This window comes from Pygoscelis adeliae, unplaced genomic scaffold, assembly GCF_000699105.1.
Source record: "Pygoscelis adeliae isolate BGI_AS28 unplaced genomic scaffold, ASM69910v1 Scaffold18, whole genome shotgun sequence".
NCBI classification, from domain to species: Eukaryota; Metazoa; Chordata; class Aves; order Sphenisciformes; family Spheniscidae; genus Pygoscelis; species Pygoscelis adeliae.
In genome coordinates, this window is record NW_008825558.1 from 2,608,538 (window position 1) to 2,625,563 (window position 17,026).

At 37.8% G+C, this 17,026-nt stretch overlaps 1 protein-coding gene across 1 annotated transcript in view; it reads left to right on the forward strand.

The window, feature by feature from the left end:
- Positions 1-15,102, forward strand: part of PLCG2 (phospholipase C, gamma 2 (phosphatidylinositol-specific)) — a 58,521-nt gene extending 43,419 nt beyond the window's left edge. Inside the window, 12 exon segments of the mRNA XM_009332299.1 lie at positions 256-365; positions 1,159-1,255; positions 2,158-2,224; positions 2,483-2,640; positions 5,292-5,394; positions 6,368-6,577; positions 7,189-7,334; positions 8,334-8,448; positions 9,705-9,872; positions 10,504-10,592; positions 14,062-14,246; positions 15,060-15,102. Of these exon segments, the coding sequence (XP_009330574.1) occupies positions 256-365; positions 1,159-1,255; positions 2,158-2,224; positions 2,483-2,640; positions 5,292-5,394; positions 6,368-6,577; positions 7,189-7,334; positions 8,334-8,448; positions 9,705-9,872; positions 10,504-10,592; positions 14,062-14,246; positions 15,060-15,102 (1,491 nt within the window).
- Positions 15,103-17,026: the final 1,924 nt, after the last annotated feature.

Consider the following 17,026-nt stretch of genomic DNA (forward strand, 5'->3'; position numbering starts at 1 on the left):
CAGCACCCATAAAAGAAAGACTCTTTTTTTCTTTTTCTTTTTTCCAAGCTGATAATTGAAGAATAGCAGTTAAGTAGCATCATTTGCTTCCACCAATAGATGTCACTCTGGAACTTTAGTATTATGTTTTCTAAGCTTCATAACAAAAAAAGGGATCCAATCCCCCCTCTTCTTTTTTTTTTTTTAAAGATTGCATTATTGATTATTTTATGACCCGTCCCCCTAGATGACCCCTTTGCTCTGTTTCTCTTAAAGCCTCAAAGAACAGTGAAAGCCTTGTATGACTACAGAGCCAAAAGAAGTGATGAATTGAGCTTCTCTCGAGGAGCTTTAATTCATAATGTCACAAAGGAAACTGGAGGCTGGTAAGGACAAAGATTCCTCATAGGAGAACTTCTGGTGACTTACTAGATGGAGGAAAAAATTGAGCTTTGGGTAGTAGTTTTTAAAAACTTTGCCTGTTGTCTGATTGCTGCTTATTAACTGTGGCCTTATAAATCTTAATGCCAGTGTATTTAAAAAAAAACAAACCCAACCCCCTCATCCTCAAGTCTCCTTTCATGTCTTTTCCATTTTTCTATCCTACATCAATAACCTCATCCTGCAGAACTTCCATAGCCCAGTGTATCCAGTATTTTTCCTTTACTACATTCATCCTTCCCAAACACTTGTGTATTCTGGGAAGTCACACATCTATTACCATTGTCGTCACTGCTCTGTTTCTTTCCTAAGTACTTCGCAGGATTCAAACCCACCTTTTTTAGTTATCTGTACAGTCTCCTTTCATAAGAGGTTTTCTTTTGTAGCTGGCTTGTAAATTGCTTGGAAAGCTTGGGAATCTGATGTTTCCCTGTAGTTTCTGCAGGGTAGTCAACCACATAATAATATTTTTAGTACTGGAGGGGGAAAAAGCCTTTTAAGTCATTAATTGCAGTTTACAGTAACTGTAATCCCTTTGAAATCATCTGTTACTACAGTTAATGATCACTTTGTTAGAGCTTTTAGCTACTTCATCACTTATATTTTGGTGATAGCCAGCTAGACAAGCTAGTATGGGGTATTAATGACCAATTTCTTGAAGATTATGGCTTCATTAATGGCCTATTGAAGCTCTTTAACTATATTTTCCTCTATATATACTTTTCTTTTTAAATTCAGGTGGAAGGGGGATTACGGAGAAAAAGTCCAACACTATTTTCCATCTAATTATGTTGAAGACCTGTCATCTGATAACTCTGCTGAGCTTGAAAGCCAGGTGACAGTTAAAGTTTGTCCGCTACGTTTCCATAGAAGATGCTACCTACTGGAAGTGGAATTCTGGTTTATAGAATTATGACTCTACATGCTGTGCTTGAGAGAACACAGTATAGAGAAATGAATGCATTCTTTACTGTTCTCTGCTGCTGAATGTCTTTGTCAGGACATCCCTCATAGAAAACTACTTAAGGAGATAGCTGATTTGGTGGCGTTTTAGGAGATCATAATGATTTCCTGCTAATGAAAATCATACCAGTTTAGATTTTTCAGATAATTTGGCTAAACAATTATGTGCCTGAAACTTTTAACTAGTTTGTCTGTATAATTACTGCCTCAATATTTGCAAATAAGAAAACTATGTGTCCAAACACATCTTACTAGCCATTTCACACTCCATTATTAAGTTTTTATGCATAACTAACCCTATACTGTTTGTCAAAAGCGTCTAAAAATCTAGTCCAGAGTCTTGGACAAAGATCTCTTCAACAAAAGAAAACAAAAATCCATAGTAAGCATTTTGACATTTTGGAGTTTTAAAAATGAAACGTTTAATTCTTTTGTTGTTCTGAAGCTCTTCCAATGATTTGCCAGGAGTCTTTGGAGGAAAACACATGTACTAGATTTCCCGCCCTGGTCATCGCAGCTTTAAACAGACTTGAAAAATGAGCAGTTGTGTCAGGACAGAAGCTGCACTCCTCATTTTGACTACTCTCACTATAGAGAATCTCATGTGTTTCTCAAAATGAGAAATTCTTGATATGGAAACAGGCTTTTAAACATTATAGTCGGCATGCTTTCAGTGAAACTGAGGTTAGATTTAATGGTGCGTGTTTATTATCTGTTAATGTCCTGTGCATATTCACTCAAGATTTAGGGTCAGATTTTACTCATGTTTTTCAGATTATCGAGGACAATCCATTAGGCTCTCTATGTCGTGGCATACTGGTACTCAATACGTACAATGTTGGTATGTATTTTCTGATGCTTACATGTGTAGTCCTGAGGTTTCTATGTTGAGTAGACTCTTTTATGTTTAGCAGGGAAGATTTAAAAAAAACCAAAAACTAAAAACCAAAACAAAACACCTGCTTGTATTAATATAGCTAATACAATTAATATGATGAAACTTTATGATACTAACTGTTGCAATAAATCAACAATGACAGCTTAGAAGAAGAACTGTTGAATTTTAGTATGAATTTTTTGCTACTGTGTTGCCTAACAGTGAAAATGCCCCAAGGGAAACACAAAAAGTCTTTTGTCTTCATTCTGGAACCTAAGAATCTAGAAGATCCATGTATTGAGTTTGCAACTGATAAAGTAGAAGAACTCTTTGAATGGTACCAAAGTATCCGTGAAATCACTTGGAAAACTACAGAAGAGGTATTGATAAAAATCGATCTGTTTTTTCTTTTTTATAACGTACTGCTATAAATTTACAGTAGGATTTGTCTTTAGCTGCCATACACTGCTAAACCTTGCTAACGCCTGGTCCTTCACTCTCTTGCATATTGCTGTTTGTCTGTTCATTTTATTGATACTGTGAATCTTGTTCCCTAAACTCTTTGGGAATACTACATAAATTATTATTTTATGTAAATTTATGTTAACAGGAGTTTTTCAGCAGAGTACTGTCTGTGTTGCACCCTACATCTCAGTGGAGAAGTGTGCTTAATAGTACAAAGTAGATATCATTACCATTTTACATCTGGTTACACTGGTTCAATCATAGTGTTAAACAGAAGAAACTCGGATATCAGACTGTTCTGTTCAGAGTTGTGAATCCACTAGTGAGTATATGTGAAATGTGAGCTGCCTTTGCCTAAACTCTTCTTAATCCTGTTTACTACCTCTGCTTTCCAGTGAATGCAGTGGCAGTGATAAGGAATTGTTTAGCTAATACTTTATTTATTCGTAACTAATAGGCACATTCTGGATTTACCAGATCTTCAAAAGCAGTATTTCCAAATCCTTGCATAAAGATTAAAGGCTTCTGCCTAAGTTTAGCTTCTACGTCCCTCTACAAGTACTGCCGCTTAGACATTCTTCAGGACTTGCTTTTCCTGTTCTGATGTATTGATTTACCTCCCTGTCATCTTTTCTAGTATTTAAGAAGTCTTTGACATGACCAAAAAGCCCTTACAATGACTATGCTTAAGTATACTCTTTCCTTTGTTGCTTTTATTCACTTTTTATTGTTAAGTGGGTGATATGAATGATGGAAAATATGTTTCAGTATCATGTTGGCTTATGCTGTTTATCTGTTATCTGGAGTGATAATGCTCTGAGGGTCATCATAATCCTATTTATAGCAGGCAAGTTGGTGTCTCAAGCAGAGGACTGCAAATTCAGCAAGGGAAGAAGCAACAGGAGCTGTTGACCTATTGTTGGGGGAGGAGAGATACAGTTCTTATGCCAGACTTTCATTTAGAAATAAAAATGAGAAAAAGAGAAACATGACCTAGAAGAAGTGTCTCTAAATGGAATGCTTTTTATGGTACATCAGTGGCTTTTCAGGAGCTTGGCAGCTTTTCCTCCCTCTGTACAGTTAGAGAAGTATTAAACAGTCTGTGTTCAAAGATGCTTTAAAACTCATTTCTGTCAGTCAGGAGGCTTTTCTTACAGTGTGGCCTCTACGAAGTTCACATGGTAGACTGCTGCATGGGGAGGGGAAAAAGATGAGGAAAGGTCCTTTTTGCCAGTACAGGTAACAGGCTGAATTTTGGGGAAGGAAAAAGCATAGTGAGTCAACACTGTGCTACAATATGATACAGGTGTTTTATGAGTTTATTTTTGGGCTGTGTCCATTATACACAAAAAGTAAAACTAAGCGTGACGTATCTTGCCATCTCTGTTTAATACTAACACTTGCCATGCCCCTAGGAACGGTTGTTCATTGCTAGCTCTCCTGCTTGGTTGTCACTAGAGGGTTATGTCTAAAGCTGAGCTCTTGGCATCTAGAAGTGGTCCTTTGCTATTTGGAGCTCTGATTACTGTTGAGCAATGTCTGGGAAACTGTGATGGATCACTAAGTACAATGAGGTTTGTACAGCTTTTCCCCAAGGTTATTTCCAAGTCTAAATGCCATATTCCTCTTTGCTTTACTTAGACTTCAATGTATAACCGCTGGTTCAGTGAAACGTTCTGGAAAGCCATGGCTCCCTAGCTCTGATTTTCATTCCTCTTCAGTTTGTCTTGTTGAGGGAATTCTTTTGGAAGACTTCCTAATTGCTGCTGCTTCATAACCTCTTGTACCAAAGCTAACCGCTGTTCAGCGTGGGACTCTTCTAACATGTTTTATCTTGTAATTGCTTCTTATGTCTGAAAAGCCTCCAGCCCAAATGTCTCTACTCAGGACAAGTCTTTCTGATTTCAGTAGCTCCCAAACTGATTGCAGGGACCGTTGCTCAGCTTCCACAGAGCAGGTCTTGCAAACACAGAAGTAGATAGTGGGTTTATTACTGATGATGACAACAAGTTTGCACATGATTTTCCATACATAACATTATTGGTTGGGTGCGTAAAAGAAAGCTACAGGAATGATGCTCATAGGGTTTGAATTTAGCTGTTTGGGAGTTAATAACAAGACTTAAGTCCTGCTCAGGATTGTAAATAAATAGACACTTCACTACCCTTTGCATTTTTCTTGCATACATTTGCATTTATATGAGGAATAGAGTTGAGAATGTAACTAATGAGTAGAGCCACATTAAAAGAAAAAAAAATTGTTGCCAGTATTCTGAGTAGGACTGATCAGGGAAGCACTGAAACACTTGCTTAAAAAAACCTCAAAACAACACAAAAACTCCCCCCAAAAAACACACCCCCAACTAAAACCCAAAACCACTTGGTTAGCCTGTTCTCTGAATTGGGTCTTAAAGTACATTACATCTATACAAGTGTCTAAAGTATCAGATAGGAATCTGGGCAATAAAGAATGCGTCAACTTTGTAATTTCATTAGAGTATACCCTGGAGTTACTGTACCATAATACTCAGTGTATCTGTAATCTAAAACTTTGTTACGTTTTACAGGAGAACAGGAGGAAATACTGGGAAAAGAATCAATTGATTGCTATTGAATTATCTGATCTGGTAATCTACTGCAAGCCAACAAGCAAAACCAAGGACAATTTAGGTATTTCCTTTAATATTACATCGGAATTTTACCCTTTTTACTATCTTTACAGGTATTAGTTGAAATTTTAGAAGGGAAGATAAAATCTATCCTTTCTCTGCTGGAAAACAAAGTTCTGCCTCACCCATGCAGTTTTCAGTGGCACTTTGAAATTGTACACTAGGGAACTTGATGCTATTCAACTGTAACAAAAAAACTGTCACAAATTTCTAACTAGTTAATTAGAGACACCCTCTTGTATTTGTCTTTCATGGGGAAGCTCACTAGTTATGTGTCAATTGACTTTTTTGAGATGAAAAACTTTGGCTGAACACTTGTGATTGGTTTGTAAAAACCTTCAAAATGGATTTGCCATGCATTATATAATTTTACTGTAAGAACCTGTTTGCCATTTATGTAAGCTATTGGAATGGTATATGTTTTCGTAATACAAATGAGAACTGGGGTCTGTGTAAGTGCGGGTGTGGAATCTGACACTGAAATATGTACTTCTTATTCCAGTTTTTTGTCATTACTGCTGGAGAAGCCAGCAAATGTGCCATTTTTCTTTAAGTTTCTTTGCAGATGTTTTTAATAAGCTGTCAGTGTGGTTAAGACATTATAATTATAGTCATTGTTTGAGGCATTGACTAACCCTGGCTCACCCTTTCTTGTCCCCATTTGAACCCAGGAAAAGATGTCTCATTTAAATATGTGTTATAGTGGTCAGAAGTACATGATTAGCAATGATGAGTTGAGAACATGACTATAGACTCTTATCTGCCCTGCTGCAAAGCATGTGGCAAGCAGGCAATTTTAACTTTCAGACTTGATGCTCAACCAGTTTGCCGTGTCTGCATGAAAAATGTGCCAATTATTGCATTAAAGGACAAAGCAAAAGCAAAGTAAAACAAAGTGTTAGCAGAAATGCAGTATAAATGTCGACTTCTTTCTTCCTTTAGTAACCACTCTTTTTCCTCACTACACCGTGTAGAAAATCCTGATTTCAAAGAAATCCGTTCTTTTGTGGAAACCAAGGCAGAGAACATTGTTAAGCAAAAGCCAGTTGAGTTGTTGAAATACAACCTCAAGGGACTGACACGTGTCTATCCTAAAGGACAGAGAGTTGACTCATCCAACTATGACCCATTTCGCCTCTGGCTTTGCGGCTCCCAGATGGTGGCTCTTAACTTCCAAACTCCAGGTAATATTCTCTTTAAAAAAGGATCTAATTCACCTTCCATTTCACCATAAACAAGCCCCTTTCTGGCCCCTCTGCCATTCTAGTCACTGTGGCTGTCCTGTTTATTTGTACTTCCCAGCGAGAAGGGATATGCAATAACTAAAGTTTGGTTTTGAATATGTGGGTCGCCTGATAGAGCTGGTCCCCAAAAATCAGTCTCCAAAAGCCCTGTCTCTGAGCCTAACGAGCCCCAAAGTCTAAAAGGTTTATTTCACCTTGATCTCTTTGTGATAAGCGAGCAGAGATATTTACAGCAAGTTTCAGGTGAATGAACAGCTGTACAGCCACAGGGAAGGCTGTACTCCACTTTCTGGTAAGGGCTAGCTAGCTTATGACACGTTGATAGGAAAACTAATTGTGAATGGAGATGGGTTTATTGGGATTAAAATTGGTGAGAAACGGCCTGTCAGGTTCAGTTACTGAAGGGAACCGAGTCTTCCAACTTACCTTTCCAGCTCTTTCTGATAAAGTGGTGACCAGAAAAAATGACAGAGAGGAGCCATTAGTCTGGTACTTTCTTAGCTTTATTCAAATGGGAATCTTCTGTTACGACTCTTTAACTCTCTCCCTAGATAAATACATGCAATTGAACCATGCCTTGTTTTCACTTAATGGACGCACTGGCTATGTTCTGCAGCCAGAAAGCATGCGAAATGAAGAATATGACCCAATGCCAAATGACTCGAAGAGGAAATTGCAGATGATTATGACAGTGAGGGTAAATCTCTTTTGTAAATTATGTTTTTTACAAGTCATAAATATCTATAAAAATAAAACTATTATGTTTCAGAGCAAGATCTGACAGATTGTCAAAATACTGTTTTTAAATGTCAGTGTGTTTGAGAATAAAACTAATTCCACTGGTTCCTGAAAAGAAATATGTATCTTTATCATGCTAATGAAGCACATGCTATAGGACTGAAAACACAATCCTGGGATAATTTTATATAATTGCTAATAAAAATCCCAAATGAACTAACTTGCATTTCCAATCCAATGACTTGTCAATAGAAGGGTCCTATTGCAAATTTGTTAGCAGCAGACTAACTAGTTCAGAGATTTCCAGTGTGGAAGAAAGATATTTATAATGAAATATAGAAACTAAGCAGAAAAAATAATAAGCTGATCCCCCCCTTCATCATATTTAGTACACTGTGACTTAATCAGAGTGTCATTCTCATTTTTCATGGAGACATGTTTATTATTTGAAAATTACGCCATGTTGTCTTCTGGTGCCAAACAGGAATTCAACTTGTTTCTGTTCTCAGTTGCTCTACAGTAAGAGATGTCCTTTAAAAATATGTTTTCTGAGAAAGAAGAAATACATAACTGCTTTTCACTACAGTTTAGAGAAGAGGTAAACAGGGGCTGTGAATGTAAAGCAGACTTAAAATAGATATGTAATAAAGACTGAGGAAAGATAACAAAACTTATGTTAGAGGCCTGTTCTGGAACTGCACGCTGTCTGTAATGAATGTCACCTACAGTATCTTACAATGAAAATCATTGGGTTACCCAAACAATGGAAGATACTATTATTGCTGGCACAGAGAGTATGTTTAATAGATGCAAACATATTCCAGAGAGGGAGTGTGTATTTTTGCATATTCTTCGGGATTTTTTTCCCTCCCTCTAGTTCTGTAGGCTACCTTCTGTACAGAAATAATGATGCCAAGTTTCCTTTGGAGGTGGTTATAATTTACAGTTGCTTTTGCAGGTTTTAGGTGCTCGTCATCTCCCTAAACCTGGTAGAAGCATCGCTTGTCCCTTTGTAGAGGTAGAAATTTGTGGGGCTGAATACGATAACAACAAATTCAAGACAACAGTTGTGAGTGAGTATCTGCAGTTTTCTGTGTTGTAGGGATATGGTTATACTTCCAGTGCACTTAAATAAAGTGAGTAGAGGATGACCATGAATTTATGTTGTCTGTAATTGGCCAGCAACTGATATAGGGAGGAATAAGTTAACTGTTGCTCTGGACTGATGAGTCATACGATATTATTGTCTTGCTTGCCTCAGGGCCAGTTAATTTGAGAAACTTCAATGTATATCAAATTTAGAAAAGTACTGTTGCAGTTTGTGTAAAACAAACAAACAAACAAAAAAAGTTGCAGTTATGTTTTTGCATGTGCGTAAGTTTGTGTATTTGCATATTTCAAAAAATTGCTGTCTTGACAGTGCCTCCAGGAGTGCTAGTCAGTTCCCAAAAGTCTGGCCCAAAATGGGGAGTTACTACTGTGAGTTCCAGCCTGTGTTTAAATAAACTTGGGTTCTAAGACTAGCATCCCCTTGGAGACAGCTTGGGTATGTAGGGCTTGCAATGCAATAGAAGTTTGATCAAAGCTCACGCCTGCTGAGTTTTGGATAAACGATGTGTGTTTGTGTTTGTGTGCATGTGTGTTTGTGTGTACACGAGCTTTATTTAAGTGCACTGAAATGGGACAATGTCTCAGCCACTTAATATTTCAGCATTTAATATTTCTGGATGCAGCAGTTTTCCTCTAGAAGACAAGAGGCTTTGGTCCTAATTATCCAAACCACTGATACCAGTGGAAAATAAGCACAGAATCAGGAGCAGAATGTGCATTGTGGCTCTTCAGTACTTGAGAGACGAGGATTATGGTTTTAATGTATTGTGGGAAGTGACCAAGACTTTAGAGAGCAAACTTCCTGGCTGTGTCACACATACCAAATTACTCGGTGTTCTATAAATGTCTGTAAGAGTTGGGCCATTGTACATTAGCCTTCTGAATGCTTTTCATGCTTTTACTCTGATATGGAGCATGAGGCTCATGAATATGAGCAATGAATTAGTTTTTTTTACAAATACATGTCCAAGGAGGTTTTATGTGTTTAAATACAAATAATAGTTTTTCTTCATGGATTTCCATCCCTGCCAAGTTTCCTCCTATCTCCTACCCCAAATAAACAAATACAAACCTTCTGAAGCAAGGTTACAACAGGAGGCAGATGGTAAATAGGATTTTTGTGCCTTTGTATCCCCAAAAAATGTCCTGGGATACATACCCATATATGAATGAAGTGAAATTACTGCTTCATACTGCAAACATTTCCTTTTCCTTACAGATGACAATGGCCTTAATCCAGTTTGGGCACCTTGTCCAGAGCAAGTGAAATTTGAAATTTATGATCCAAATCTAGCATTTCTGCGCTTTGTTGTTTATGAGGAGGATATGTTCAGTGATCCCAATTTCTTAGCACACGCCACTTTTCCCATCAAAGGAATCAAATCAGGTAAGATCAGTGGGTATAATAAGGGGCTAAGTCAGAAAGATGCTGTTCAGCATTGTTGTATTGTGACTTTGCTCTCAGTAGCAGCTACAATGTGCCAAAGGACAAGTGCTCTTTTGATCTGAGTTCCTTTAATCCATTGTTTATTATGATACTGGGTGTGTAGCCTGTATGTATTTAAAATAATCCTCTCACCCTCTTGAAATTCTTTTTTTAAAATTGAGATAGGAAAGCATTATGTAGAATAATTTGCACTGTCTTTACCACATACTCCATTTAAGCAACAGGGTTATGTGCTCTGACTAAAATCTGGGAAGGTTCTTTTTCTGTTTTAGTGTCAGTGCATTTGTTTTGTTTATTATCTTAGATGTGGATGTATGTAGAGTAAGTTTTCTCCTTTCCTCTGCTTCTGGCTTTAGTTTTCAAGAGCATGTGAAATCACGTGTTTCTCAGTTTTGCCATTCTTGCCTTTTGCTTCCCTGTAATTGTCATAGCAAAGCCTGCTCTTGGCAGCGGAGCATTTGAGCAATGAAGAATCTGTTAGCCTTCAGGACTGTATGCACCATTTTTGTGACTGCAGATAACCCTTTGCCTTGACTCTAATTGTCTTTTGTATGTGTTCCCCCCCTGCTAGGTTTTAGGTCAGTTCCTCTCAAGAACGGCTATAGTGAAGATATAGAGCTGGCCTCACTTCTGGTTCACTGTGAAATGCAACAAGTTCTGGTGAGAACCACTGGGGTTTTTTTTGTGCACTTAGAGTGTATGTTATCAGTTCTTTGTGGAAACCAGGAAATGAGGATTTAGTTTTCTGTTCTGTGCTACTGTCAGGCATTTCTTCTGCAGGTACTGGGGAAGACCAATAATGCAAATAGAGTTACTCTCCCTCTGGGTGGACAGATTACGTAGTTGTTAAAAGAAATAATGCACTAACAAAGCCTCATTACCTCCACTAGTTTTTGCTGTAACAGCATGGTCATTGTCTTCCCCTGTTAACGGACTAATGCCATGCAAAGGTAGCTAAATTCAGCTTTTACTTTGTAGAATAATCTTTTTTAAAAGGTAAAAAGAAAAAGAAATCACTTTAGGAAGAGAAGATAGTAATTTCTCCCAGTATTTCATTAAAATAAACAATGCATCAGGTGGAAGACATATTCTGGTTCCTACAGAAGTGCTGATCTGCTTCTTTTAAGCCTCTCTAAAACACCTAATTGAAGTACTAATATTTTTAAACATATAGGGGAAAAAATAATGATGCATCCTTGCTCATGAAGCTAGGCATTAAAGTGGCTGATCTGTGAACAGTGTTTGTTGGTGTTCCAAAGGTGCTGCTGTATATGTTGATTTGAAGCAGGATTATTCTCAGACTCTCTCTATCTCAATAATATTTTATGTAATTTAAATACACTGGTGTAGGGGCCATGTGATGAAAGTTTAAAGATGCTTCTGGGAAGTGGGTATTTCAGGGTGCTTTACAGTACCCTTCCGATTCAGAGAAAAAAAAAGTCCAACTTCCTATTTGTAGTCTTTTACAACCATTCAGGCTTATGCTGCAGTTGACACCAGTGTACATTATTTTTCCTGATTAAAACACCAACTTCTGCTGACTGTAAGTCGTTATGTCTCTGGAGGGATTTGTGCCTGCAGTTACATACACTGAAATGGAAATTACTGAATTCAGTCACATTCTTCTTCACAAAGGAGTGGCAGCCTTTTCCAAACATCCTTTGTCAAGGTTTTTACAAAGCCACCTTATAACACATGATGTAGAATGACTGTGTGTAATGACAGTGTTTGGCAGCCGTGGTAGGTTCCTTCTGTTGGCTAGCAGAGTCACAAGAGCAGGAGAGGGCTAGAAGCTGAGTGCAAGTGTGTGTGTGTGTGTGTGTGTTTGTGTGTGCGCGTAAACAAGAGAGACCTATGTCCTTTGAAGATAACGTTTAAAATATTCATATTTCATGGACACAAGTCTGATAGAGGAGGCCTGATAAACTGCTGGTTTTTGGCTTGCTGCCTTTGAGAAAACTGGCAGCAACTCACCATTGCCTAATATATTGAATATGGACATCACTTGTAGATATATTGCAAATTTCCTCCTGCCGCGGTTTCTCTTTTCAGAAATTCAGATCATTATTTGCCTGGGGCAGGAGTAGCTCTTAAATTGTTGTTCATAGCAGCAGTATGTCTCCCAATCTGTCAGCACTAAGTCCTTTGACAGTAGCACATTTCGCACTCTTGAAGCCCCTTCTGCTTGTTAAGCTAAATGAAGGTGCAGCACAGCTCTGTATTTTTACAATGTCTGATGTCTCTGGGTGGTAATGCAGTGGCAGGAGAACGTTCAAAAATTTTCCCTTTTGTTTGGCAGTCTGCAACAAACCAAGACTTGCCATAGTTAATCAACTTCTAGAACTTTTGCCAGATCATCCAAGAAGCATCAGAAAAGATCAAGGCTGTCTCCATCTGTTCTTCTGCCTTTTTTTTTTTTAAATGATGACCCTCCATAAAATGATATAATTTAATAACAGGCCTGTTTATATAGAGAGCCCATCTGCATAATCTTGGAGATGAAATACAAAATTATAAAGTGGAATTAGAGATGGCTGTGGAATTTCTCGGGAATAGAGAAGCAAGAATATTGTAGACATAAGCATGCACGTTTGTGAATTATTATGTGGGGCCTTATGCAGTTTCTGTTGAAATTAACTGGTTTTCTTGATATTGTAGAAATTGTACTGTACTGAGGTTGTTGTTACATTTAGAAGCATGTCTTATTTGCTTGAAAATTGATTTACTTGCTTCAGAAAGTGTGTGTTTCTCTTCAGCATTTTCTGATTACAATCAGCCTCAATGGTATATATGTTTTTAACATAAAGATTGAAGCAGACTTTCTTAAATGGGGTTTTAAAGTCTAGTTTTGTGGATACATTTATTTACAAGAACAAATAGTAGTACATATACATCTTGATGATTACATCTGCAAATTGGTAATTGGCAACTGGCAATCTGCTTTTCCCTTTGCAATTTGGGAATACGAAGTTTCCTTCCCCTTTTAAGAAAAAAATAATAAAAAAATTACTTTTTAAGTCTTAATCAGTAGCATAGCACTGAGGCTGTTTCAGTTGCTTCAACCCATACCTGGGTAGGAATGTGTTTCAGGAGGAGAAAGAAGGTTTAGAAGAGGATCTTGTTGCCCTAACTGAAACCACTTGGGTATGTTGCTAACCTATCAATTTTCCTAGGTCTGGACTGAGTGCAGAAAGAAGCATTCTTATTAGTATGCTGCCTCTGAAAATGTTTGGATTTATTACATTTATTGATTGCATGTCATTTCTTGTAGGATGAGTATCTTTTTTTGCTGCTGATGTGAAAATTAAGACTTCAGTCCTGCCAGTACTATTCCCCACTAGTAACTCTATAAAGGAGGCAGCTTTTGCATCCAAAGTTTTGAAGTATTAAAATAATTTGAAGTCATAAAGGGAATCACGATGATTATTTTATGCTTGTGGAATATTTTGAGACCTTCTACTGTGGGCCACATATAACAACAGAAACTCAGACTGCTGCAAATTATTCTTCAAATACTTAAGTCAGTTCCCCTGCAAGTATTGAATTGCCGTAGCTACATAGAAACACAGGATCTGTCCTTCTTTCTTGATCATCTGAGTACTTGCTGCTATTAGGGGTCCTATTTGCTAGTCAGTATTCAACCTTTAGTCTAGATTTCAATAGGAAAGCACCAGGATTGGTAGTATGTCGTGTAGTACACAAATATGATGGAAGAGTCAAAAATATTGAACTTTTTAAAAAGTATTTTTAAAGCTGTTATAATCTGATAACCCATCATGATACACCATTTGCTGTCCTTTCGTCAGCAGACTGACATGCTTTATTAGGGAAAAATATTCCAATAGAAGTGTTTAGATACACACGTTTCATGACTTGTGCTGGAATGTCCCTGATGCCCCCATTAGAAGGTATGGATGGTCATACTGTGGGGCTGAGGGGTTTCTTTAGTGCTTTCTTAGTTAGTTTCTGTAAACATTCCAGAAACATCTTATAAAACTAATTTTATAAAACATTCTATAAAGCTAATGGAATGTGTTTAGGAAAACAAAATAATCCCCCGAACTATGATTCTGTGTCACTTTGGCTATGTGTCTTACAAGTTACGTTGATTTCCAATATTCTTTTGAAGGAAAGTGAAGAAGAGCTTTATTCCTCATGTCGGCAACTTCGGAAGCGCCAGGAGGAGCTTAATAACCAGCTGTTCCTTTATGACACCCATATGAATTTAAGGAATCCTAACAGAGATGCCATATTAAAAGAATTCAATGTGAATGAGCGCAAACTACAGATATATCAAGAGACGTGCAACCGCAGGTGGGTTGATAATCATTCTCCTTTCCAAGGCAGCTCTATCTAGACATGGTTTATGGTAAGGAAATCTCAGATTTATCAAAAAGAGCATCTGAAGAGTGGCGAGGGTAGAATGAGCATATCTGAAGCAAGGAAGGGCCGCAGTGAAGCAAGGCTGGGCTGCAAACCGCTAGAGGCCAGCAGATGCTGTGAAATGTCTGCTCAGTGAAACCTCAGTTTCAGTGATCACAGTGAAACATGTAATCCTGTGAGTTTATATTCCTCTCTTCTCCTGCTTTCCAGGAGGAAAGCCTGAAAGTATATACAGCCAAATAAATAAACTGCTTCACTCCTTCTACACTGTCAAAGTTATGTCCCTGCAAATGTCGTTAACATATTAGATATGTGGGAACAGAAGACGCTTCCAGATACACAAACCGCAAAAGATAAGAACAGTATTGAGTTGTGACAGCACAGAATTGTCAGTTAAGTGTCAGTACATTACCCAAAGCTTAGGGGAAGGATCTTTCTCCTTTGCTGCCGCCTTTGGGCTGGGTGTGAGGGAGACAGACAGAGGCTTCATGTACCAGCAGGAAGTCTTGAGTAGATCTCAAGATGGGATGGGAGGAAGACTTTTCTTTAAATATTTTTACCCTTTTTTATGTGTGCTGAACAGCTGCATGAATCACTAGTTTACTCCCGTTTATTGAGGAAAAAAATTGCAATGCTTGTTGCTGATTACTCGCTGTTCATATCTAAGTAAATTGAACTTGGTAGACTGTTTTCCTCTGAGAAATTCATAGTAGACTTGACTTTTTCCTTTTCTTTTCCCTTAAGATTAAAGGAGAAGAAAGTCAGTAACAGCAAATTCTACTCTTAAAGCAATCATTCTTTGATGCGTGCTTTATGGTGCAATTCAGGAAGAGATATTAATTTATCCTGGCCATCCTACTCAATGACGGTCTCATCAGACTGAATGGCTGGAAGAAGAGGAGGAGGAAGAAAGATGGGTTTCCTTAACAATTTCTTGTTATAAGAAAAACTGTTTTAATTCCTAATAATTTATATTCTGTACAAAGCATACCCTCTGTGCAGGCCAGCCCTTCTGTGTATTCAAGATTTTTAAAATTTGAGGGCATGTAGTTGGATAGACCTCACTTTTCATTATCAATACCTGAAGTACAAGTATAAATCATCTACTGTATTTGTGTACGCAGGCTATAGATAAGACATTCACAACAATTTGCATGCATGGAATCACACCACTTTAACAACCTGGCTCCTTAAGATTAACTGGTAGTGAGTTTTTAATTTATTAAATGCTGTAAAAGCACTTCTACACCAGCATTGTCATGTCATCTCTGTTACAGTGCCCAAGGCAGCAGATTGTACTTCTGATACTGTATAAAATATTTTGGGCAGCTGGTAGCTCATACTGTATTGTCTGTTGTTAAAAGTTTTCTGTTACATTTTTGAGAACTAGATAACATGTTAATTTTGTTGAAACCAAATATCCTCTGCGACTGTAGTTGTGTTTTTCCTGTTGAACTCTTTGTGAAGGCTTAAGAAAGGAACGATGTGTGAACCTGTTTTCATAGCCCCTGTGAATTTATGTTCATAACCTCAAGGCACTTGAAGGAAAAGTTTTAAGATATGCAGTAGGAAATACCTGTTTGTTTGTGGAAAGGAAGGGTATTTCAAATTCTGAAAAGCATTTACTTTGGTATAGTATCATGTTGCAAATCCTTTCAGCTGCTAATGTGCTTAGAAATGAATTTTTTAATGAACTGTCCATTTTTAATCTTGCAATCCTACTTAGAGGATAGCATCAAATGATAGTGTTTTGTAAATGTAGACTGTTTTCCCAAAATGTATCTAATCCAGGAATGATAGTATGCACAAATATAGGGGTACATTGGTCTTACGGCTTTAATCAAATGGAGAACATGGAGCTACAGATGAGAGAACTTGTTCCATAAGCAGGTGTGTTTTCCTGCCAGAGCAGAACCAAAGTCCTTCGATGGCATATGTAACACCAATTGTCATAATTTGTGTCTTTGTTCTTTGTGCTAGCACTATGTTATTACTATCAAATTCCTAGTGGCTTTGTCTCTACATGGGTGGAGTTTTGCTATCTGTATGCTTGACTTTAACTTTCTAATGTGTGCAGAGGAGTTAAGTTTTTCTGTCTGTGACTGCCTGAGGCATAAAATGCTGCATACATAGTGCTGTATTTCTGATCACAGAAAACTTGCGTGGATTTGGGATTCATGGCCTGATGAAGCTGCCTCAGCAATTTTCAGTTTCTCTTGCTCCCCACACTATGACTTCTGTTGTTTCAAGAGGCACTTAATTGATGCCATTGTGCACTCACAGATGATGGTTTGAGGAACCCCCTTGAGGTTTTAGTTATTCTGTAAGGACAGTCTTGTCTTAAAAATGAAAGTGCTGTAATAGTGTGTCCCATAATGGGGTGGCTTCTGTAAATTTTTTATTATAAATTAATTAATTACTGAGCGTCCAGCTGAAAAGGAGAAGAGGGCAAAGTTAAAGGCAGTTCTCTGCTTTTCTTCCTCCTGCCTGAAATCTCTTCAGTACCCAGTTGTGATTGACCTGTTCAAGGATTAGATGGGTGCAAACCCCCCTCAAACAAAGGAAAAATCACATCAACTGTGGATTTGGGAGGTGGAGCTGTAACCTAGACTGCTGTATAAAGCTGGGCTTATACAGGTGTATAAGTGTATACAGTATCCAGGTGTAATGGGATCATGCAGTTGCTGTTCCTCGAGGGGGGGAACCTTTGG